Source organism: Mirounga angustirostris, unplaced genomic scaffold, assembly GCF_029215605.1.
Source record: "Mirounga angustirostris isolate CCGP_5_RB_7025 unplaced genomic scaffold, mMirAng1.0.hap1 SCAF_4, whole genome shotgun sequence".
NCBI classification, from domain to species: domain Eukaryota; kingdom Metazoa; phylum Chordata; class Mammalia; order Carnivora; family Phocidae; genus Mirounga; species Mirounga angustirostris.
In genome coordinates, this window is record NW_026991712.1 from 148,783,418 (window position 1) to 148,809,693 (window position 26,276).

Genomic DNA, 26,276 nt, shown 5'->3' on the forward strand with positions numbered 1-26,276 from the left:
TCCATATAAAAATGCTGTGTGTAATGAATTTGAAAGCTTTACTTATTATCTATGAGTCAGTAAAGTATCTCATTTTAATTTTAAAAAACAAATTTCTAACTTACAATTTACAATTTTAACCATTGACAACAAATTTGCATTTAAAACAAATACAAGTGGGTCAGGACCACCATCCTCTAATTGCTGCATTACTGAAATCTGTGATGGTTTCTCTTCCACAGCATAGTCTGTAAGGGAAGAAAACAATGTAAAAGATTAGTTAAAGGGACAAATCAAGAAATCTGATGGAGGAATGGGCTGATTATTCACAAGAAAGAGTTAAGCACTTGATTTACAGATAGGGTGAACACAGGTTTATACTGCTGTCTCAGTGTAATGCTAATAGTTCCCCTTTCATTCTCAAAAGTGACCCAGTCCAGTCTGGATGAGAACATGGTTATCCTATATATAGACTTCTCCACAAACTGACTTATGCCATAATCTAGAGACACCCCTTTAGCACATGCACCCCGCTGTTTGTAGCAGCATTATCAATAATAGCCAAACTATGAAAAGAGCTCAAATGTCCATCAGCTGATGAATGGATAAAGAAGAGGTGGCATATATATACAATGGAATATTAGCCATCACAAAGAAAGAAATCTTGCCATTTGCAATGACTTGAATGGAGCTAGAATGTATTATGTTAAGTGAAATAAGTCAGTCAGATAAAGACAAACACCAGACGATTTCACTTGTGTGGCATTTAAGAAACAAAAAGATGAACATAGGGGAAGGAAAAAAGAGAGACAGAGGGAAGCAAACCATAAGAGACTCTTAACTTTATATATAAAGAACAAACTGAGGGTTGATGGGGAGGGGGTTGGGCTAAATGGGTGATGGCTATTAAGGATGGCACTTGTGATAAGCACTAGGTGTTGTCTGTAAGTGATGAATCACTAAATTCTACACCTGAAACCAATCTTACCATATAGGTTAACTAGAATTTAAAAAACTTGAAAAAGAAAAATAAAGACAGCCCTTTAACAAAAATTCTCCAACTATCATAACAAGAATGTCACATATTACATGTTCTAAGACCAACATTTAAAATAATCTATGATATACAAGAAAGTGATAATACACTACTTACCTCTGAAAGGATGTTGAGGGGTTGAGGTAGAAAAGAATCTTACTTTATATTCTTTTGTACTGTTGAGATTTTTTTTTTACCATTAAAAAACTAAACTTAAAAAAAATGTACCCAGAAAATAAACTAAAACTATCATAAGTGACTGGTTTCATGAGACACTTCCTCTAAGTCAAGAGTTCAGCACATATATCAATCACCAAAATCACCACTAAATCACACAACAGATTCTAAACATGGACAAGTTAACACCTGAGACCCTGCACAGAACCTTTCCCATTTAATCCCTGAAAGCACAGTATGTGATATTCAGTTATGCCATTTTGAATGATGGTAGTCTTCCCAGCTTGAGGTCAAAATCATGGATAATAACAGAAACCAAAAAATTTTATGGATTTTATGGATGTAAGGGGAAATGTCTACTCTACCAATGAAAATATTTATTAAAAAGAAAAATACTAAGTCACTTTTAAAAAGAAAATATTTGCATGAAGTTATTCCACTGAAATACAAAACTGCAAAATTCTGGGCAAGAGACAGTAATATGATTTAAGTAAGTATAAACAGTTGTTGTTTCTTAGTAGGAGAGGTTTTAATAATTAGATTTAATGAAAATGGAATCTTATTTAAACAAGAGAGTAGGCCAATTTAACTTCTTGTAAGTTAAATCTAAGACTCATGAAAATAACCAAAATTTGAACCTAAGTAGTAACTTTATTAACAAAAGAATATTTTTAGGGGATCCTAGTAAAGTAGCAAAGATTATATAATCAAAAGAACGCTTAACTTACATGAAAGTTCATAGTTGAACTATCTGAGACATGGCTGGATTTTATAGTCTGATACTTTCAGCCAACACTGCTGAGAGCTCGCAACAGACCCAGCACCATGGTAGGAGAAGACACGAGCATGAATTAAGCCTGAAGAAATGCATGGTCTAAGTGAAAGAATCAGACCTATAAAATACCTAAATTATAGTAAGAGAAGAATATAGTAAAGGTCTATAAAAATTTCTATTCAGGGCCACCTGGGTGGCTCAGTCAGTTAAGTCTCCAACTCTTGATTTTGGCTCAGGTCATGATGTGAGATTGCGCTCCATGTTGGGCTCCACGTTCAGCATGGAATCTACTCGAGCCTCTCTCCTCCCTCTCCCTCCACCTCTGCTCCTCCTCCTGCTAATGCATGCACATGTGCTCTCTTTCTCTCTCTAAAGTAAATAAAATCTTAAAAGAAAAAAACGAATTTGTATTCAAACAGAGATGATGTAAAACACTACTACAGAGCAGCATTGGTAAGGATTCAGAGAGGAGCTTTTCATTAATCTGGATTTTGAAAGGTTGAGGAGTTCTTCAAGGAGTCTACAGTATACAAGGGTAGTCTAGGCAGAGGAAAGGAAGATAAGGAAAGTATTAATTATACATCTACTTTGCCCCAGACACTGTTCTTGCTACATAGTTTCAGGTATGAAATCTGATTTAATATTCACAATGACTTTTAAGTAGGTGTAGTTACTTGAGATTAGGAAAAAGATTCAGGGAGCATAAATAACCTGCCCACTGGGTCACAGCTCAAAATAAGGGTACTAGGATTAAAACCCAGGTTTGTCCAGTTTTGCAGCCCATTCTCTCCTGACTATTCCACAGCATAAGAAAAAACATGGAAGGGTGGAAAGTGAATATTCAGAAAACAGTAAACGATCTGTAGTGTGCATGAAGTACTGGGTTATTGGCTGGAAATAAAGTTAGAAAGGTAAGTTGAGATAAAGTTATAAGGAACATTGTATGCTAAAATAATTAATTTATACTGAAGACACTGGGAATCCACTGAATGTTTCTAAGTCAGAGCAATATGATAATATCTATGTTTAAAAAGATGACTGGCAACAACATGGAAGATAAAATAAAGGAGATAAAGATTGAAGGCAAGGAGACCAGGTAGAAGACTAGGACAAAACTGTGGAAAGAGTACTGACAAACCATCTCCTAAAAATGTACTAACTAGATGCTGATCTGCATCTATCAACAACAGACTTTCACATAAAGATAAGCATTCTTTTGATTGGATAGTCATTTTACTTCTTACCAGAACTCACTAAAAATTTTAACAATAAAATTACTATTTACGTTCAGTGCTCTCCATTTATTATATGTACATTTCAGAATGTATAATATACTGCAAAACAAAAAGTTAATGTCCTGACTGTTCAATCAGGTGGGCCAAATCCTAGAAACATAAGCAACTCTTCAGAGTATTATGTGCTTTGAAATATAAAGAAAAAACTGTCAATTAAGTACATTTATACTACAATTAAAAATATGTCCTTCGAACAAATGAAATGACCTTATAATATAAAAACATAAATATCTACTCTAAAACTATCAGTAATAGCAACAATTATTTTCATGGCACTGAGTGGTTGTTTTCTCTGTTGGAGAAGAAAAAGGTGGTTATCATTTGAATTCTCTCTCTTTCCCTTAATTAGAAGACAACATCCGGCATCCTGCAATTACTATCCCTGTTTAAATATGTAAGTCCACATACCTCCTTTCACACCAGTGGATATGAGAATGGGGGGAAGGCCATCTTCAGGAATTAGGTTCATTGCACTGCCAACAGGACTTCCAACCTGAGTTATACTCCCAGAGAACAGAGAAATATCTGTCTAGAAAAAGCAAATCAGCAAAGTGAGCTTTACAGAGAGGTCAATACTTTAGCAGAATATTGTTGAGAATATAAATGTGAATTTAAGTGAAAATGTGGAATTCATACTTTTTGAAAAATAGCATAAGTTTTTCATTAACTTGTGGTTTCCCAAAGGCCTGGGTTTATACTATGAAAATATTTCCAACTGTAGAGTTTCTCTTTTTGACATCACCAAATCATAATAATGAGGGAAGAGGCCTTGTAGCCTGGGTTAAAGCTTTCTCTACCCGGGTTTCCTCTGCCATAAAAGAAAGTATTTTTAAAAACTGTAGGGGCGCCTGGGTGGCTCAGTCGTTAAGCGTCTGCCTTAGGCTCAGGTCATGATCCCAGGGTCCTGGGATCAAGCCCCACATCGGGCTCCCTGCTCCGCGGGAAGCCTGCTTCTCCCTCTCCCACTGTCCCTGCTTGTGTTCTTCTCTCACTGTGTCTCTCTCTGTCAAATAAATAAATAAAATCTTAAAAAAAAAAAAAAACTGCAGTGGCAACAGAAACAAAGTTTCAAAGTTATCTCAACTTCTGAAACTTTAATGCATTTGGGTCCACTTAAAGTCTCATTTACATTGCTTTTTTATGTATTTTTTTTTAAGATTTTATTTATTTATCAGAGAGAGAGCATGTGAGAGCACAAGCAGGGGGGAGTGGCAGGCCGAGGGAGAAGCAGGCTCCCTGCTGAGCAAAGAGCCAGATGCAGGACTCCATCCCAGGACCCTAGGATCATGACCTAAGTCAAAAGCAGATGCTTAACCGACTGAGCCACCCAGGGAGCCACCCAGCCACCCTTACATTGCTTTTTAAAAATAACTTTGACAGATGCCTGAGTGATTCAGTCGGTTAAGTATCCCTGACTCTTGATTCCGGGTCAGGTCATCTCAGGGTCGTGAGACTGAGCCCCTTGTCGGGCTCTGTGCTGGCATGGAGCCTGCTTAAAATTCTCTCTTACCCTCTCCCTCCTTCCCTACCCACCCCCCCTCTTTCTCTTTAAAAAATAAATAATTAAAAAAATAAAAATAAAATAAAAATAACTTTGAGAATAGTGGTGATGGCTGTGCAGCAATGTGAATGGACTTAATACCACTGGTTTGTACACTTAAAAATGATTAAAATGGCAGGTTCTATGTCATGTATATTTTACCACAATAAAAAAGAGGGAAAAATTAACTGATAAAATACAGAGATACAGAGACAAGAGGGAAAAATTAACTGATAAAATACAGAGATTAAAGGAGTGCCTGGGTGGCTCAGTCAGTTAAGCATCCGACTCTTGATTTCGGCTCAGGTTGTGATCTCAGGGTCCTGGGTCCAGGCCCCATGGTGGGCTCCAGGCTCAGCAGGGAGTCTACTGGAGGATTTCTCTCCCTCTCCCTCTCCCCATGCTTGCCCTCTCCCTCTCTCTCTCTCAAATAAATAAATGAATCTTTAGAAAATACAGATTAAGTCATTGTTTTCATTTACTATGCAATGAAATAAAACTATATGTTCATTTTTCTTTGCATTAATATTAAGATCACATTAACTACACGTTAACAAAGTATAATGTTGAAACACACATTTGGGGTGGAGTTAAATCCACTTAATTAACGATTTAATAGAATACCTCAAAGATCTATTAGAATAATGCTCTCCTCACTATATTCTATACAACTAAGCAAAAAAAAAAAAAACTTTAAAAAATGTTAAATGCGTTTAAAAACTCTTTTAACATGTTTAAAAATGTTTATAGCAGCTTTCTTCATAAGAGCCAAAGACTGGAAACCATGCAAATGTCCATTAACAGGAATACAAATAAATTGCCGTATATCCATACAATGGAATACTACCCAGCAATAAAAAAATAGTAACTTTTGATGCACACAGCATGGATAAATCTCATAATCATTAATTTAAGAAGCTAGACACAAGGGGTGCCTGGGGGCTCAGTCGTTAAGCATCTGCCTTCGGCTCAGGTCATGATCCCAGGTCCTGGGATCGAGCCCCGCATTGGGCTCCCTGCTTGGCGGGAAGCCTGCTTCTCCCTCTCTCACTCCCCCTGCTTGTGTTCCCTCTCTCGCTGTGTCTCTGTCAAATAAATAAATAATATTTAAAAAAAAGAAGCTAGACACAAAACATTATATACTATATGTTTCCATTTATATGAAATTTGAGAACAGAGGCGCCTGGGTGGCTCATTCAGTTAAGAGTCCACCTTCGGCTCAGGTCATGATCCCAGAGTGCTAGGATCGAGCCCCACCCCACATCGGTCTCTGCTCAGTGAGGAGCCTGCTTCTCGCTCTCCCTCTGCCTGCCACTCCCCCTCCTTGTGCTCTCTCTGTCAAATAAATATAATCTTAAAAAAAAAAAAAAGAAATTTAAAAACAGTCAAAACTAAATCCCTGGTGATACAAATCAAATAATGGTTACCTTGGGGGAAAAACAGACAGGTATTGACAGAAAAAGGGCATGAGGGAACCTTCTAGAGTGATGGAAATGGTCTGTATTTTCACATTGGTTGAAACCCAGTGGTGGTTGCATGGGTGTAGCTGTAAGTTCATCAAGTGGCTTCCTAAAGATTAATGTTCCTTAAGCACTTCGCTATCTCGATTTTATACTTGAATAAAGATTAAAACTATTTAAAAAAAAATATGTCCATGTCTTATTATATTTTTGTCTATAATTTAGGACTCTATCAGTTTTTAGTGGGTTTTTGCTAAAAATTTTGCAATGTTCTTGCTAAAAATTTTGCACTGTTCTCAATACATCATGATGTAAGAGGAGTTTTGGAAAATTTTATTGACAAACCATTATTACCTGATTTGAAAGCCTAGTACAGGAAATAAAGTAATCTATTCTAACTTATTATTTAATGATGCATAAATCCATCTTTTAGTATCACAGAAAGTGGTCATCTGGCCTCTACTTGATATATATCATCTGTGAAAAGGAATTTATTTCATTCAGTGAGCACCTATTAAGTGCCATGCACTCTACTGGGCCCTAAAGATGAGAAAAATATATTCTAGTCTGGCGCTATAGAATTTGTTTTTCTACATTTTACCAGATAAGTACTAAAATAGAGTGTTGAACAATGTAAGAGACAGAAGTAAAATAACTAACTTGGTTTAGTTTTGCAAACTGAGCCGAACCTTGTTTCCTGGTAACATTCATTCACTAGAACTTCCTCTTGCATTCAAACAAAATTTATATTCTAAAAACCTATCAGGGGCACATGGCTGGCTCAGCTGGTAGAGTGTGCAACTCTTTATCTCAGGGTTGTAAGTTTGAGCCCCACGGTGGGTGCAGCGATTACTTAAAAATAAAATCTTTGGGGAGTCTGAGTGGCTCAGTTGTTAAGCGTCTGCCTTCGGCTCAGGTCATTATCTGGGGTCCTGGGATCGAGCCCCACATTGGGCTCCCCGCTCAGCGGGAAGCCTGCTTCTCCCTCTCCCACTCCCCCTGCTTGTGTTCCCTTTCTTGCTGTCTCTCTCTCTGTCAAATAAATAAATAAAATCTTTAAAAATAAGTAAATAAAATTAAATCTTTAAAAATCTTACATAGAAACCAAAAAGTAGGGGCGGCTGGGTGGCTCAGTCAGTTAAGTGACTGACTTCAGCTTAGGTCATGATCCCAGGGTCCTGGAATCGAGCCCCACGTCAGGTTCCCAGCTCAGTGGAGAGCCTGCTTCTCCCTCTGCCCCTGCCTGTGCTCTCTCCCACTCTCTCTCTCTCTCTCAAAAAAGAAAGAAACCAAAAGGTAGAACAGAAGAAATAGATGCTCTGTTGAAGATAAAGGAATAGAGGGACTCCTTAGCCATCTTTATATGGCCTGGCCCTTCCTCACCATGGCACTCCCAGGAGGCCACCGCAGAACCTGGGGAACAGTTTGAAAACCAATGTACAAAGGGGGCAGGATTCCCTCTGCACAACCTCTAACTACAGCAGTAGCCTGAGCTCACTGAGAACAACCTTCATAAGAATCTTTCTCCTAAAAAAAACCTCCAAATATAGAGCAAACAAGAACTGATTTTGCCACACTTTACATGTGACACACACACATATGCACTAAACTGTATCTGAAACTTAAAGGGTTCCACAGAAAGGTCACTCAACTTAGAAAACGGCAAGGCAGAAGCAGCACAATGCTGAGTAAACTAAGTACTCACTTTTAGTTGCTGTTTTTGTTCTCTTACCTCTGCTGGTAGAGGACTGGTAGTTACTGGCTTAACTGGGTCATGTGACACAGCCAGGGTTCCTGCTGAGGAAGTTCCATTCACTGTTAATTTGGCTGCATCAGCAACTTCTCCATTAGGCAAGATCCCATCAGCAAACCAAACTCGCCTCTGCTCTCTGGGCTGAGCCACTTGAGGAGCCAGAAAAATAAAACAGGCATCAATGTGATATTGATAGGGTTTCTAACATCAAAGAAGAGAAGGTCACCAATTCCAGAAGTATAAGGAAATCACTACTTAGCATCTTATAATTATAAATACAAGGACTGTAATAGTGTATAAAAGTGGTTATAAAATAATAAAATATGAGTTTAAATATATTCTTTACTTCTGTAACTTAGAGATTTAAAACTTTGCTTTAAAATATTAAGTACACTTATGATTACATCACATAACTCTGTTCCGTATCACTGACAGAGAAACTAAGAAAGGTGGCTTAAGTGCCTAGGAAATAAATTAATGGCAGGGAAAAAATGTCTAGCAATAAATATCCACATTTCCTAAAAGTATGAGGTTTCCACAGGAATTAAATATCTGGAAAAGTGATATGGTATTTTTAAAGGGCAAAAGATGCCCTGAAGAATGTTGAAGAATTATTTACTAATAAAGGAAGAGTTGGCACAGATATATAAGAGAATTGGGAAGCAAAGAGACCAGATCCTTGGCTGAAGTGTAGCTGAAGATGAAAAAAGACTCATCTGGCAGTGCAAAAAGTAGTTTGCAATAGGGTTAAAGCTGGAAAACTAAGTCTGATGAAATGATCTCTTTAAATCCAGTTTTGGAAATCAATTCCAAACAGCCAAAACAAAGAAAGACTAGGGAAGAACAACAAAAATGACAAATGAAGTAAATAGAATAAAGATTTTAAGAAAGCAAGCCTGAACTCATAAAAACACAAGGAGTATGACTAAGGGATGATCTGAAAAGAGGGGAAAATGGGGAAGAATATGACAATATCAGTAGAAGTCTTTGATCTTCAAAAGGGGAGGAGGGCTACTTAGCAAGGGGAAGGGAATATTACTAGACAAAAAGACATAAAATTACTGAAAGAAGATTGATTTTAATTATCAAGGGAAACTTCTTGACAAGATCATTTTAAGGAAATATATAACTGTTGTTTTTACTACTGATAATCTCCTGAACTTACAAAGTGCCTTTCATCTGACAATATCATAATCTTAAAGATATAATAAATTAAAATAAGTTGAGCCTATAATTTCCTACCTATCATGTGATATAATCAGAATTAAAGTTCTGGATTTTATAAAGGTCTATGTACCTAACAATATTTTCATATTTTTATATGGATAGATTAAAAATGAAAAGAGAAAATGGCAATGTGTTTCCAAAAAGCAATATTAGAATGGGCTGGTCCAAAGAAAGAATTCTTCATTTTCATAAAGTCCTACAAAGAACATTAAGGTAGGTGTGAGGCTAGGATTTTACAGACCAACCTCAAATCCTGTATCTTTTTTTTTTTAACATAAGATCATTTGTTTTATTTTATTTTTTTTTTAAGATTTTATTTATTCATTTGACAGAGACAGCGAGAGAGGGAACACAAGCAGGGGGAATGGGAGAGGGAGAAGCAGGCTTCCCACAGAGCAGGGAGCCCGATGCGGGGCTCAATCCCAGGACCCTGGGATCATGACCCGTGCCGAAGGCGGACGTCTAACGACTGAGCCACCCAGGTGCCCTCTTTTTTCAAGTATAAGCAGTGTAATCACTCCATTCTTAAGTTGGACAGGGTATTAGCATATTTTTAGAGGTGCCTCCAAAATATCAGGCAACACAGTATTATTCTTTATTTGCCCAGAAATAGTCTTGACACATTTCTCACCTTGTTCCTTCCACTTTAATAACCACCCAAAGGGACTTATCTACAGTGTTTTAAAGACTCGTGCTGTAAAATCACATCAGCACTTTTTCAGAGGAACTTGGTGAGGAAAAAGAGAGAGAAGAGCACATGATCCCCTACCTTCTGCTCCAGGGTGCTTTAAAACTCCCACAGGTACCATCACAGTGGGAGGTGGAGAGCTCAGGGCTCCTGAGGCCTGAGCTTGCTGCAAGGGAGGGATAGTAGAACAGTATTCAGCAGGATTGTTAGGGTTAGGGCTCTGGCTTGAGGCACTCATCATGTTCTCCCAGGCTTGAGCTAAAGCAAATACAGACAATCAATGTGAATGGATTGCAAAATATGGACATTAAGACCTCCACAATATTGGATAAATAATGTAGCTCCTCCTCATTAACACTTATAGTATGTCTCTCTTCCAGCTAGTGAAAGTATTTAAGGAGATAGGTGATTTTAATCAATAAAGGAGACCATTTAGTTAGGTAAACTATTTGGAAGCAAAAATAAGAATTAGGTGATACTTCTGATACAGACTGATAGCAGATCAGTCTGAGGTTAATGACTAGGCTCCTGGCTCCTTTAAGAGACCATACATTCCCTTAAGAGGGAGTGAAACATCAAACTTACTAAGGATTTACAACTGGGGTAGCATTTAGACAAGGGGGGGGGCAGGTTTAATATTTGATGCGTTTTATAAAGTTCTATCGAAAATCAAAACTGGGGACTAAAATAGCATAACTCCATCGTATGATATTTTTGGTTTCATTTATAGACTTCTATGTTCTTCTTAGTTGAGGTAAAATCTCACTGGAAAAATTCTGAAGCCTAAAGCTCAAGAGAACACATCTCAACATTTCTGTGAATTCTGCTTTTGTGTAATCATTACCTTGTGTAAGAGTATCCAGCAAAAACAACCATTTCACATCTTTGGTGTGTCTCAAAAGCAGAGGACCCATTTGAACATGAAAATGTGCCAATGTCATTTAAGTGCCATCAACCAATATGAATGATCGCAAATATGTTAAGATTCTGTATACTCTATAATTTTACTAACTAAATACTGACATACCAACTATTGTTTTTAAAGTAAACTGGATGAAAGATGCTACAGAAATGAAAGATATCAAATGTTATCTTCTAGGTTCAGGTAATACCACATGCCCAGGAATGGACACCATCCAATTTTTTTAAGCATCTTTTAAAAACTCTCATTCAACATCAAAGAATGATCCATAAGATTATGAACATTTATTGCCTCCAAACTTCAGGACAAGGCTAAAAACAATAGCTATGTTCCTTTGAAAGCACTGGCAGAAAGAGGGAAGGAAGAGAAAAGGTGAAAGGGAGAAAGGGATAGGGAACACTGAAAAGCATCAAATTAAATATTCAGAAAAAGACTTCGCTAAGCCATGCGAAAGGAAAGACACTGGAAAAACCAGAAAAGGTAGATTACTTTAGGATCCCCTGGTAAGGGTATCCTTGGCTTAATAAAAATAAGTATTCCATATGAATCCTCTGCCATTTCCTTCATCTTTAGCTATGCCAAGTTAAAAAAAAAAAAAAAAAAAGAAGCTATCAACTTGAAAGACCTCATCAAATAAAAGAGGTACTGGGTACTATAAATAAGTATCGTGCTCTTTTTTGTGGATATGTGTCCGAAAATGAAAGCAGGAACAAAAATCATCAATTGAGCAAATGAGTGAAATAACTACCATCTAAAAATTGACCCTAAGAGAGAATGAATTAATATTTGATCAAAATTGCAAGAATTCAGAAATGGGAGGAAATTGGGTGGATCACAGGAGATCAGAACACATCAGATTAACTGACATGCAGGAGGTTAATAAGCCAGCAACAGGAAAACATCACTATGAGCAACGCAGACAGACAGAGCAGGAGGGGTCTTAAGCAGATAGGTTCCGGCCTCCAGGATGCACATGACCCTGGCACAGGCAGCAGCAGTATCCAAGTTGAACATTTTATTAGTAATTCTTCTGGCAACTGTGCAAAGATGTACTCAAAGAGAAAATACTACAGCCTGATCAATTTCATTTTATCTCTTTACAAAAATACTGTTTTAAAATTTTTAACTAAAATTCCCTTGGATTCATTTCTAGTCCCATAAAAGATGAACACTGGACAAGCTATATTTACCTTCTCCTGGCCATATTCTTTTACCATATAACTAAATTCAAAACGAATATCCTTATAACAATCTAAGTAGTATTAAGGAGATAACTGATAGAAAAATGCACTTCTCTATTTGATCTTAGATATTAAAATATTTATTTTTAACAAGATAAATGAAACAAGGTGTTAATGAGAATATATTTTAAGTTATTAAGGTACTCCCTAGAGATAGCTTCCCTTGAAAGGAAAACCTCAGCCCAATTTTAATATTTCATCATCTGAGTAGTCAACAGCCTCCCACCCCCAGCCCACTTCAGTCATGTCACAGCAACATTAAAGCCACACAGCACCAGATTGCCACGAGAACCTCCATTCTTCCTGGAAAACTTACCTGATGTTAGCATTCATTCATTAAGTTAGGCATAGGAATTCTGAAATTCTACAATATTTTCAAAACATGGAAATTTAGCTCAATATTTTCAGTTAAAGTTGTGCCTTTTGAGAAGGTGAGCAACTTATAGAGAAAGGCAGGAAAAAACAGTAGCCTTTTCATAGGAATTCTCTTGTTTTGTCTCAACTGCGAATTCAAACTGTTTTAATACTTACCATTCATTAGCACTGAATGGCAGATTACACATACTCTAGCTTCCTTTCTATCCATGTATAACAGTTTACATTTCAGGCTACAGCAGGAAGCACAGAAAACCTGTAGGAAAAAGAACATACTAAATTTATTTAGAATCACAATACAAAGGGAGCAAACCAATACCAACCAACACTAACTGACAGGAAACCATATTACTACAACACTGAAAACTTCAAAGGAAAATACAATTGAGGAAGCTGGGCACAAGACCCAATTCAAAAGCAAGAGCAAGATGACCAGCCTATCAGCAATAAGAAAAGTCAAAGTGTTGGCTGAAAACAAAAATCTTAACCAAGATCACATAACAAATACACAGGAGGGGGAAAAAAAAATGAGCTGCCCTTAGGCGAAATTCCTATACACAGTACCACATAACATGGGCATTTAAAGATAGTTACATCTGTTTGGAAAGGCAAAATAGCAGGGTGAAATAAGCAAGCACTGAGAATTCCAGGTTTTATTTATTTATTTATTTTTAATTTTTTATTTATTCATTTGAGACACAGAGATACAGAGAGAGAGAGAGAGCATGAGCAGTGGGAGAGGCAGAGGGAGAGGGAGAAGTAGGCTCCCCGCTGAGCCAGGAGCCCGATATGGGGCTCAATCCCAGGACCCTGGGATCATGACCTGAGCCGAAGGCAGACGCTTAACCATCTGAGCCACCCAGGCGCCCCATGAGAATTCCAGGCTTTAGCTTCTGGTTTTTACTCATCTTATGTGTGGAATAAAAATCATAATAATCATTTTCACTGGTTTGCTATGAAAGACAGGAAAGATCAAAGTATACAACTCAATCCTAAAATAAGCACAGGCCTAGCTATAGAAAATCAGAGCAGGCAACCAAAAATTCACCAGGCCAATTTCCAGCACCTTATTTCCACTTTCCAGGGTTGGTTCCTGATAATCCTACTTTCTTCTCCCTTTCACATCAGGTAATAAGGATCTCCTTGGCTCCCTGTTAAGATTTATTTTCTTGAGAAGTCATTAGTCACTTATCACAGAGAGCCCCATACAGGCAGAAGGCTGTTGCCAGTATGGTAAATTCTACCAGTCCAGTCTTTATGGTCAAGAATTATCTACCTGACAAAGATGAATCAAGAGATGAGGTCATATTAAAGACAAAGAGAGACCATCTCCTTTCCTACCAGGTAAAATTAATCTATCTAGTTACCATGATTACCAATTTACAGTTTTCAGAGGCTTTATATTCTCTAACTCTGCAGTGTAGGGGGAACAGGAAATACATTATCCTTTTTTCTATCAGAAGAAACTGAGTTTGGATGGTTAAATGACTTCTCCAAGTTCACAGCAAACTATGAGTAGAAGCTTTTTACACATACTACCTCATTTAACTTCGATGAAGTTACTCATTTACAATTAACAGAGTTAAACAAATGTTAAGTAAAATCCTTCAGTCGTACAGCTAGTAGGTTACATAAGTCTGCAAAGGCTCTATTCTTAACCACTATGTAATACTGCTTCATACTAATTCATATATGGCATTTAATTTTAATTTGAGACCTGACTTTTCCTTTCCCTCACCATGACTATATCTAGTCAGTCGCCAAGTCCTGTTGGTTCTTCCTCTTAAATGGATCTCCCCAAATACCATCTCTTCCTCTCCATCATTAATGCCGCTGCCTTTATTTAGGCTTCTATTATTCGAGGCCAAGAAGATAATCATAATCAGTTATCTGTCCTCCTAATTTTCAGATATGTCTTTCTAATTCATCTTTCACACAAACAATAAATGAATTTTCTAAACAGTGAATCTAATCATGTTAATCTTGAAATCTTTCAATAACCTTTCTAATCAAGACATAAAACCAAGAAGCCATCACTCACTCATTCATGTTACAAATGTCTGAGCCCCAACTATGTGCTGGGCAGTAGGATATCCTACCAGATGTAGCAGTGAACAAAATAGGTATGACTCTTGCCTTCATGAAATTCATAGTCTACAGAGGTTATAATGTGAAATTTAATAATCACACAAGTGAATATAAAATTACTTGCTTCAAAAGAAGTACAGGATAAAATAAGATGTAATCTAGGCCTCACCTTTACTGGCAGGGTCAAGGAAAGTTTTATGTAGGAAATGAGAGAGATAAAATATGAGGTAATAGTTTTTTATGCATAAAATGGTAACAAGGAGAGAGACAATAATAAGCAGAGGAAACAGTGAGTGCACAGGTCCCATTAGGGAAAGAAAGCATGGCTCCATTAAGGAACTAAAAATAGTTAATGTGGCTAGAGGCCCTTAGGTTAAGGGAGGCACTGAATAAAGATAAGGCCAGACAAGACAAATAACCATATGATTTCACTCATGTGTGGAATCTAAGAAACAAAACAAATGAACAAAGAAACAAAGAGACAAACAAAAAAACAGACTTAAATACAGAGAACTGGTGGTTGCCAGAGGGGTGGTAAGTGGGGGGATGGGTGAAATAGATAAAGGGGATTAAGAGGCACAAACTTCTAGTTATAAGTCACAGAGATGAAAAGTAGAGCACAGGGGATACAGTCATTAAGAGTAATGTATAGAATCGTTCAATCATTATGTTGTACAGAAGAAAATCTAACACTGTATATTAACTACACTTCAATTAAAAAAAAAATGGCAAACCAAGCAAAGGTTCTATAGGTTGTATTAATAATTTTGTTTTTTAACAGAGCAATGGGAAATCACTTAAATATTTTAATCAAAGAGAAAAATATGATCAGACCTGCATGGCTACAGTATAGAGAAAAAAGAATGGATTTAGGATTATTCAACATACAGAACTCAATCAATGCAATACACATTAAAAGAATGAAAGAAAAAAAACCCATATAATCATCTCAAAGCAGAAAAAATTTGACAAAATGCAACACCCTTTCATAATAAAAACAGTCAAAAAACTAGAAATATAAGGAAACTACCAACATAATAAAAGCCATATACAAAAAATCCGTAGCAATGACCATACTCAGTGGTGAAAAAATGAAAGCTTTTCCTTTAAGTTCAGAAATGAGGCAAGGATGTCTGCTTTCACCTCCTCTACTCAACACTGGTACTGCAATTTCTAGCCAAAGTAATTAGGCAAGAAAAATAAATAAAAGGCATCCAAATTGGAAAGAAAGTAGTAAAATTATCTGTTTGCAGATGATAAGAACTTATATACAGAAAACCCTAAATATTCCACATAAAAAAGCTATTAAAACTTATAAATGAATTCAGTGAAGTTGAAGGATACAAAGTCAACACACAAATATCAGTTGCATTTCTATACACTAAAAATGAACAATCTGAAAAGGAAATTACAAAACAATTCCACTTATAGTAACATCCAAAAAGAATAAAATAGACTAGATATTTGTGTTATGTATAATGAACAAAGGGCTAAGATCCATAACATATAAAAAGCTTCAATGAACTAATAAGAAAAATACAAATACCTCTAAAGAAGATAAGCAAGAACTCACACAGGTAAATTTACAGAAAAATAAATAAAATGACTAAAGATATACTAAGTATCACATGTGACAAAATAAAAATTAAAAGAATGAGATACTCTTTTTCTATTGTACAAAGATTTTTAAAAAACTGGTATTATCCAATGGTGGTGAGGGTACAGAGAAAAGAGGAACTTTCTCTCATATCCTCCTAGTGGTAGTATAAATTGGTGGATTAACTTACCAATATCTTTAAAATTTTTAAATGTTCATTCCCTTTGACTTAGCACATGTAATTTTTAAAAATTTTATTTATTTTTTATTTTCATTTTAGAGGGGGGAGGGGCAAAGGGAGAGAGAGAATCTCAAGCAGGCTCCATGCCCAGCGCAGAGCCCAATGCGGGGCTCAATCTCATATCCCTGCGATCATGACCTGAGCCGAAATCAAGAGTCAAACGCTTAATCGACTGAGCCACACAGGTCCCCCTAGCACATGCAATTTGAAAGATTTATCGTACAAAAAAAAAAAAAAAAAAAAATTCAAATGTGTGATGAAATGTATATAAGAATTAGCTCTGTACAGTGTGTAATAGTCAAAAGTTGTAAACAACAAAAATGTTCATCAGTAGAGGTATGGTTAATTAAACTGCAGTATAACCATTAAATGGAATGCTGTTAGCCTGTAAAAAGAATGAGATAGTTCGGGGCGCCTGGATGGCTCAGTCATTAAGCGTCTGCTTTCGGCCCAGGACCCTGGGATCGAGCCCCACATCGGGCTCCCTGCTCAGCTGGAAGCCTGCCTCTCCCTCTCCCACTCCCCCTGCTTGTGTTCCCTCTCTCGCTGTGTCTCTCTCAAATAAATAAAATCTTAAAAAAAAAAAAAAAAGATAGTTCTATATATAGTTACTCATATGGAAAAGTAAAGTAAAATAAGTTGGAGGATAAGAATTGGACAGAAATAGGGTTTTTCCCCCCTTTTTACTTTACATAATTTTTTTTGGTGTTGGACTGGGATATTTTAATTTTGAGTAGAACCTTTTCTGTATTCTAAGAGGAAAACAGAATTAAAAGGATTAGTTGGGTGTTATAGGTTAAATCGTCTCTCCCCCAAATACATATATTGAAGTCTTAACCCTCAATATTTCAGAATGTGACTCATTTGGAAACAGGGTCTTTACAGACGGAATCAAGTTAAAATGAGGTCATTAAGGCGGGCTCCTAATCCAGTAGAACCAGTGACCTTATAAAAGGGGAAATACAGACACAATATGCGGAGAATACCATGTGAACATAAAGATGGCCACCTACAAGCCAAGGAGAAAGATGTGGAATAGATCCTTCCCTCACAAACCTCAGAAGGAACCAACCCTGTCACCACCTCAGTCTCAGACTTCTAACCTCTGCAATTGTGACACAATAAATTTCTATTATTTAAGCCACCAGTTGGTGGTACTTTAAAGACTTTATTTTTATTTTTTTATTTTAAATTTTTTAAATTAACATATAATGTATCATTTGTTTCAGAGGTACAGGTCTGTGATTCATCAGTCAAGATTTTATTTATTTATTTGAGAGTGCGAGAGAGCAAGTGCGAGTAGGGGGAGGAGCAGAGGGAGAGGGACAAGCAGACTCTGTGCTGAGCCTGTAGCCTGACTTGGGGTGATCTCACCACCCTGAGATCATGACCTGAGCTGAAATCAAGAGTCGGGGCCCAACTGACCAAGCCACCCAGGTGCTCCTAGTGGTACTTTATTATGACAGTCCTAGCAAACTAATACAGTTGGGAACTTTCCAAAGTAAAGAACTTGCTTTGGGTAAAAAGATCCTCAAGTAAGAATGAAAAAAAAACCCCAAAACAAAGATATCCTTTTGTAAAAGCAAGCTAGGGGGCAGCATTATGCAGTTAAACAGAAGGACTTAAGACTACCCATCCTTCCCAATATTCAATGAGCCTAACAATAGTGTCTCCAAGGAAATTAGAGCAGGAAAGTTAGTAGAAAAGTGGATGACTTACCAAGAAACTACCTACAATGGCAAGAAAATGCGAGTCAGGCAAAGGGATGCATTATCACCCATGCCAGAGAACTACATGGGATCAAATATAACATACACCACAAAACTACCACAGGACAGTGCCTATGACTGACACAGAGGTGTACCACAACATAAAATAGAAGATTGACCTGGAAATGCTGGCTCTCATTCTCAAAAAGACAAATACTATCATGTAATAAGCTCCTCAGGTTATTAGAATTAGTACCATGGAATAGATAGGCAGAATCTAAGAGATTTGAACCAACTGAGAACAGGTTAATAATCTTGGATTTAAAATTACGGGATAATACTAAAGTTGCCTGATAAGACCAAGATGAAGTTGTTTGCCATGAATCAGGTTAGTTAGTGTTTCTCAACAAGGGCATTCTTGGCATTTAGGTCAGCCAATTCTTCACTGCACAGCACTGTCCCGCTTAACACAGGACGTTTAACAGCCCAGATCCCAGATTACTAAACACCGGTAGTAGCCCCAGTCATCGTGACAAACAAAAATATCCCACCTCACATTGCAAACGTCATCTAAGTACCTTCCCCAGTTCTCTGAGCTAGAGAGTCAAAAAGTCAGCTCTAGAAATACAGAATTACATATTTGCACACTTATTATACTACCAAAATATCATGCCATATACTTTTATTATCACAACTAACACAATCTACTGCAATCTATTACATTTATTTAACTTATTCTCCATTTTCCCAAGCTAGGATGTAAACTTCATGAAGTAAAGAACTAAAATTTTTTTTTTTTTAAGACTTAATTTATTTATTTGACAGAGAGAGACACAGCAAGAGAGGGAACACAAGCAGGGGGAGTGGGAGAGGGAGAAGCAGGCTACCCACGGAGCAGGGAGCCCGACGCGGGGCTCGATTCCAGGACCCTGGGATCATGACCTGAGCCGAAGGCAGATGCTTAACGACTGAGCCACCCAGGTGCCCCAAGAACTAAAGTATTTTAATACTGATATCACAGGGGCACCTGGGTGGCTCAGTCGTTGGGTGTCTGCCTTCAGCTCAGGTCATGATCCCAGTGTCCTGAGATCGAGCCCCACGTTGGGCTCCCTGCTCCGCGAGAAGCCTGCTTCTCCCTCTCCCACTCCCCCTGCTTGTGTTCCCTCTCTTGCTGTGTCTCTGTCAAATAAATAAATAAAATCTTTTTTAAAAAAAAATTAAAAAAAAAATACTGATATCACAGTGCCTGAAATAAAATAGGTACTTAACAAATGTTTACTGCTTCCTTGATTACTGAAGTTATTGCACACATGAATATGAGTGGAGAAACAAACATTAATGGGGACTTATCTGGGAAGGGCTATATCATAGACACATTTGTCTTTGTAAAGAGACAAATTATGATGATTTATAATACATATGCTATTCAATGCTTCAGCTAAGTACTGGTTAAAATCTTTCATTTGTGTATTTTTTTTTTTTTTTACTGAGGTTCGTTCCTTTATTTTGTTGTTTACATATATTAAGGTTTATTCTTTGTAATGTAGAGTTTAATGTTTTTTTAAATTGAGGTATAGCTGCCACACATTATATTAGTTTCAGGTGTACAACATAATGACTCAGTATTTGTATATATTGCAAAATGATCACCACAATAAAGTCTAGTTAACATATGCCATCATACATAGTTACAGAATTTTTCTTGTTATGACAACTTTTAGGATTCACTCTCTTAGCAAACTTTAAATATGCAATACAGTATTATTAACTATAGTTGCTATGTGTACATTACATCCTCATGACTTACTCATTTTATAACTGCAAGTCAGTACCTTTTGACTCCCTTCACCCATTTTGCCATTTTACCCCATCTCTAACCTTATTACCTCCCTGTCTCTATGAGCTTAGGGTTTGGGGGTTTTGATTTTTTGTTTCATTTTTAGATTCCACATATAAGAGAGATCGTAAGGTATTTGTTTATCTCTGACCATCTGTGTGTTTACATGTAAATTTCCTTAATGTGGCATTTCTGGATTTCAATCTCAACTTTATCATTCACTGGCCAAATAACTTTATGGGAATAATTTAAACTCTGCAAGCCCGTTTTTCCTCATATGTAAAAATTAAAAGTTAATATTCTCCTTGTAAGGCTTTTATGAGGATTAAATGAGATAATATATGGAAAATGTAGTACATAGTAGGGACTGAGTGAATGATGGTGCCTTTATTTCCCTTTTCTTTCCTTTCAAAACTTCCCACTCACGGCTTTCCACATAACAAATCCTACTACCAAATTTATAAACAAGTTTTATACTCAGGTACGATGTGTGCCTATTAATGCCCCCTTACAGTGTGCATAACACTTAGTCCTTGAAAATTCAAATCATCAAATGTTCACTTATTTCTTCCCAACTTAGAAAGTGGAAAAAGTGATATCCCAGGTCTTAAAAAAGGACTGTAATTATGACAAAAAATAATTGCCTTGCAAGAACAAAAAACAGGAAACTTGCTTGTAAATGACCAATATCCAGCTATTCACAAAGACCAGTGACAATAACAACTTGTAAGAACTCTTAAGTGCAAAAATGCCTGGCTTACTAGCAAATACCAAAACCAATGTAGTAAGAGCCAAAGCAGTTCTGATTCCAACTCTTCCTCTATCCAAACACCTGTTCCAACTTGACTGTTATTAACTGAAAATAAAAATAATAGTCATTTTAAGAGTAAACCACAGGAAGGGCTACAAAAGGTGTCTAATTCAACCTTGCAATTTTATTTCCAATCCAAGTTATACAGACAGATACAATACCAGAATTACAAGAAAACAAATTCAACATAAAACCTTAAACTTGTTTGAGGTTACCAGACTCATTTCCTCTAAGATGCTATAAATTAATTTTTATGTCCTGTTATTATTTTTTAAATAACACACATTGTGTTTTAAGTTTTATGTGTAGGTTAAAAAGTGGTAATTTGTAAAAGGCAAACAATCAAAACATGTCTTTTTTTTTTTAATATTTTATTTATTTATTTATTTGACAGAGAGAGAGACAGCGAGAGGGAACACAAGCAGAGGGAGTGGGAGAGGGAGAAGCAGGCTTCCCGCTGAGCAGAGAGCCCGATGCGGGGCTCGATCCCAGGACCCTGGGATCATGACCTGAGCCAAAGGCAGACATTTAACGACTGAGCCACCCAGGCGCCCCACATGTCCCTTTTTTTTTTTAAGCCATATTCTGGCCATTCTGCATTTTTAAAACTTTTTATTACAGAAATTTTCAATCATATAAAAATACACATAACAGCATAAAAAACCCCTAAGTGCCCAGTGCCCAGATGAAACAATTATTAAAGCAAATCCTCACCTACTTCTCCCTCATTTAATCATTTTGAAATAAATCTCATATCATTTCATCTTTAAATATTTCAATATATGTCTCTGAAACACAGGGACTATTTTAATATAACAGTACCATATCTGAAAATTAAGCTTTCCTAAAATTAACCATTTCTTAATAACAAATATCTGAACAATGTTAACATTTTTAATAGACTTTTTTTTTAATAGATTCCCTTTTTTAGAGCAGTTTTGGGTTCACAACAAATGAAGCAGATATTATAGGGCATTCCATATACCCCTCCCAACACATGCCTAGTCTCTGCCATTATCAACATCACTCATTCTAGTTTCCTAAGGTGGAAGTTTAGATGACTGACTTTAGATCTTTCTTTTCTAATTTATACATTTAATGTTGCATTATTATTGTATGTTTTTAAATTTTATTTAGCTTTTTAATGTTATGCTTGAAGCAGAAATCAAAGAGGGCCATATACTATGATTAGTAAATGTCTCAAGTCTCTTTTATTATATAGGTTCTCCTTCAACAATATTTTATGAAAGAACTGAGTCATTTGTCCTGTACTTTCCCACAATATGGATTTCATTGATTGCCTTTTTGTGGTGATGTTTTTTAATGCATTTCTCTATTTTAATGCATATCTCTATAAATTGATAGATCTAGAAATTAATCAGATTCAAATATGCTTTTTCTGGGAAGACTATTTCATAGATCCTGAAATTTTTTTTTTTAAGATTTTATTTACCTATTTGATGGAGTGGGAGAGGGAGAAGCAGGCTTCCTGCTGAGCAGGGAGCCCAACGTGCAGCCTGATCCCAGGACTCGTGACCTGAACCGAAGGCAGACCCCTAACCACTGAGCCACCCAGGCACCCCCATCCTGAATTATTTTTAATCGAATCAATACTAAGAACCACTATTAAGAATTAAAAACAGGGGTGCCTGGGTGGCTCAGTCGTTAAGTGTCTGCCTTCGGCTCAGGTCATGGTCCCAGGGTCCTGGGATCGAGCCCCACATCGGGCTCCCTGCTCTGAGGGAAGCCTGCTTCTCCCTCTCCTACTCCCCCTGCTTGTGTTCCCTCTCTCGCTGTGTCTCTGTCAAACAAATAAATCTTTAAAAAAAAAAAAAGGGTGCCTGGGTGGCTCAGTCGTTAAGCATCTGCCTTCGGCTCAAGTCATGATCCCAGGGTCCTGGGATAGAGCCCCACATCAGGCTCCCTGCTCCCCCTGCTTGTGTTCCCTCTCTCGCTGTGTCTCTCTCTGTCAAATAAATATATAGAATCTTAAAAAAATTTTAAAAATTAAAAAAAAATTAAAAACAGAAAAGAGAACAATTACCCAGAATTCCACCAATTAAAATGACTTGTTTTGAATTTTACGTATTTGCTTTATATATACATGTTCTTATGCCCAAGAATAACTTTTATTATTATAAACAAAGCATAACTATAGTTTGCATTTTATTTTATTCATATATCATCAGACATTTTCCATACTGCCTTATCATAATTATTTTTAATGGTCAAATCAAATGTATGTATATTTACATTATCCAATTTTGGACAGAAATTGTTTCAAATGTACTTGCTATTTAAAGTAATACTAGGGGCGCCTGGGTGGCTCAGTTGGTTAAGTGTCCAACTGTTGATCTCAAACTCAGGTCTTGATCTCAGAGTTGTGACGTCAAGCCCCATGCTGGCTAGCATGGAGCCTGCTTACAAAAAAAAAAAAAAAGAAAGAAAGAAGCCCTTTGAGCTTAATAAATTAATTAAATAAAGTGACACTAAAATGAACATCTTTTTGTCTTACAGTTCTTGTTCTTTAGGAATTATTTTCCCCAAAAGGAATTATTAGCTCCAAGAATTGATACATATGGCATTTTATTTTTTTAAATTATTTATTTATTAGAGAGAGAGCACGAGAAGGGGGAGGGTCAGAGGGAGAAGCTGAGCAGGGAGCCTGATGTGGAACTCGATCCCGGGACTCCAGGATCATGACGTGAGCCGAAGGTAGTCGCATAACCAGCTGAGCCACCCAAGCGCACCACATGTGGTATTTTAAATGTATAAACATGCTGATTTCAACTTAACATCACCTACATTGAGTATTATCAACATTTTCTATTTTTCCCTGTATAAGCATGAAATTTTCATTTCTACCTCTTAATAACTAATAAATTTAAATATTTCTCTACTGTCTACTAACCCACTTAAACCTCTTTTGCCCACTTATATATTGAAAATGTGGTGTTGGTTTTTTTTTTAAAGATTTTATTTATTTATTTGACAGAGAGAGACACAGCGAGAGAGGGAACACAAGCAGGGGAAGTGGGAGAGGGAGAAGCAGGCTTCCCACGGAGCAGGGAGCCCGACACGGGGCTCAATCCCAGGACCCTGGGATCATGACCTGAGCCAAAGGCAGACACTTAATGAGTGAGCCACCCAGGCGCCCCGAAAGTGTGATGGTTTTAACAAAAGACACTTGTCATTTGACATTCTGCAACCAACTTCTGATTTGTTCTATCAAAGGAAGCCATTTAAGACTCAATATCCTACTCTGCGTTTTTCAAATAATTTTCTCCTGGCTTAAAAAAAATTGTGCCTGGGGTGTCTGGCTGGCTCAGCTGGTAGAGCATGCAACTCTTGGATCTCAGGGTCATAAGTTTGAGCACGTGTTAAGTATAGAGATTACTTAAAAAAAAAATTGTGACAGGCACCTAGGTGGAACAGTTGGTTATGCATCCGACTCCTGGTTTCCAATCAGGTTGTGATCTCAGCATTGTGAGATTGAGACTATGTTGGGCTCCATGTGGAGTCTCCTTAAGACTTTCTCTACCTCTCCCCCTTCACCCCTCTCCTCCCCCTACCCATGATAACTTGTGTGCTCCCTCGCTCTAAAATAAATAAATAAATCTTTGGAAAAAAACTGTGACCCACCTAGATGAAATGGACAAATTCCTAAAAATACAAAACCTGCCATGTCTGAATCAGGGAGAAATAGAAAATCAAAATACATCTATAACTAGAAAGGAGACTAAATCAATAATCAAAAACTTCTCAACAACAACAAAAAAATTCCAAATAAAATGGCCTCATTGGTAAATTTTACCAACATTTAAAGAACACCAATCCTCAAACTCTTCCCAAAAACTGAAAAGGAAAGAGCCCTCCCTAACTTTCTATGAGGCCAGCATTACCCTGATATGAAAGCCAAACAAAGGCACTACAAGAAAACTATAGACCAATATCCCTTATGAACACTGATGCAAAAAATATTCTCAATACAATACTAGCAAACCAAATTCAGCAGCACATTAAAAGGATTATGATCAAGTGGTATTTACTCCTTGAATGTAAGGATGGTTCAACATAGGCAAATCAATCAGTGTAAGACACAACATTAACAGAATGGGAAAAAATCCACATGATCACTGATACAGAAAAAGCATTTAACAAAATTCAACACATTTACATGATAAAACCATGCAACAAACTTAGAAGGAAATTACCTCAACATAAAAGGCCACATATAAAAAATTCACAGCTAACATGCGTAACAGTGAAAGACTGAAAGCTTTTCCTCTAGTGTAGGAACAAGACAAGGATATACACTTTTACCACTACAGTCAATTTCAGTTTTTGAAGTTTAGCCAGAGCAATTAGGCAAGGAAAACAAATAGGCATTCAAGTTGGAAATGAAGAAGTAAAATCATCTCTGTTTACAGATGACATGATCCTATATGTAAAAAAATACTAGATTCCACACACAAAACTGTAAAAACTAATAAATTCAACAAGCTTGCAGGATATAAAGTAAACCCACAAAAATCAGTTGTATTTCTTTTTTTTTTTTTTTAAGATTTATTTATTTATTTGAGAAAGAGAGAGCACATGGGGGGGGAGAAGCCGTGGGGGGAAGGGTGGAGAATCTCAAGCAGACTCCCCACTGAGCACAGCCAGACTTGGGGCTCGATCCCATGACCCTGAGATAATGACCCCATCCGAAACCAAGTCAGATGCTTAACTGACTAGGCCACCCAGGCACCCCCAAAAATCAGCTGTATTTCTATACACTAATAATGAACAAGCCAAAAATGAAATTAAGAAAATTATTCCATTTACAGTAGCATCAAGAAGAATATAATACTTAGGAATTAACTTAACCAAGGGGGAAAGGGACTTGTACACTGAAAATAACAAAAGATTGCTGAAAAAAATTAAAGATATAAATATGTAATAAGACAATTCATCAATTGGAAGACATTACTGGGGTGACTGGGTGATAGACACTGGGGAGGGTATGTGCTCAAGCGCTGTGAAGTGTGCAAGACTGTTGAATCTCAGATCTGTACCTCTGAAGCAAATAATGCAATATATGTTAAGAAAAAAAAAAAAAAGAAGAAGAAAAAGAAGGTAGCAGGAGGGGAAGAATGAAGGGGGGGAAATCGGAGGGGTAGACGAACCATGAGAGACAATGGACTCTGAAAAACAAACTGAGGGTTCTAGAGGGGAGGGGGGTGGAAGGATGGGTTAGCCTGGTGATGGGTACTGAGGAGGGCACATTCTGCATGGAGCACTGGGTGTTATGCACAAACAATGAATCATGGAACACTACATCTAAAACTAATGGCAATGTATGGGGATAATATAAGAATAAAAAAATTAAAAACAAAAAAAAAGAAAAATAAGTAAATAAATAGTCATTAAAGATAAAAAAAAAAAAAAAAAGATGTCCATACTATCTGGGGAGCCTTGGTGGCTCATTCGTTGAGCGACTAACTCTTGGTTTTGGCTCAGGTCATGATTTCAGGGTGGTGAGA

At 36.9% G+C, this 26,276-nt stretch overlaps 1 protein-coding gene across 2 annotated transcripts in view; it reads right to left on the bottom strand.

Annotated features, from left to right (window-relative positions):
- Window positions 1-26,276, bottom strand: part of ZFYVE9 (zinc finger FYVE-type containing 9) — a 190,709-nt gene that overhangs the window by 65,334 nt on the left and 99,099 nt on the right. The window contains exons 5-9 of one of the 2 annotated variants that reach the window (XM_045897697.3): window positions 12,625-12,724; window positions 10,012-10,188; window positions 7,995-8,164; window positions 3,671-3,791; window positions 105-227 (exon numbers count right to left, since the gene is read on the bottom strand). In XM_045897697.3, coding sequence (XP_045753653.1) covers window positions 105-227; window positions 3,671-3,791; window positions 7,995-8,164; window positions 10,012-10,188; window positions 12,625-12,724 — 691 coding nt within the window. The remainder of the gene's footprint in view (window positions 1-104; window positions 228-3,670; window positions 3,792-7,994; window positions 8,165-10,011; window positions 10,189-12,624; window positions 12,725-26,276) is intronic. The other variant, XM_045897698.3, reaches the window with a different exon arrangement.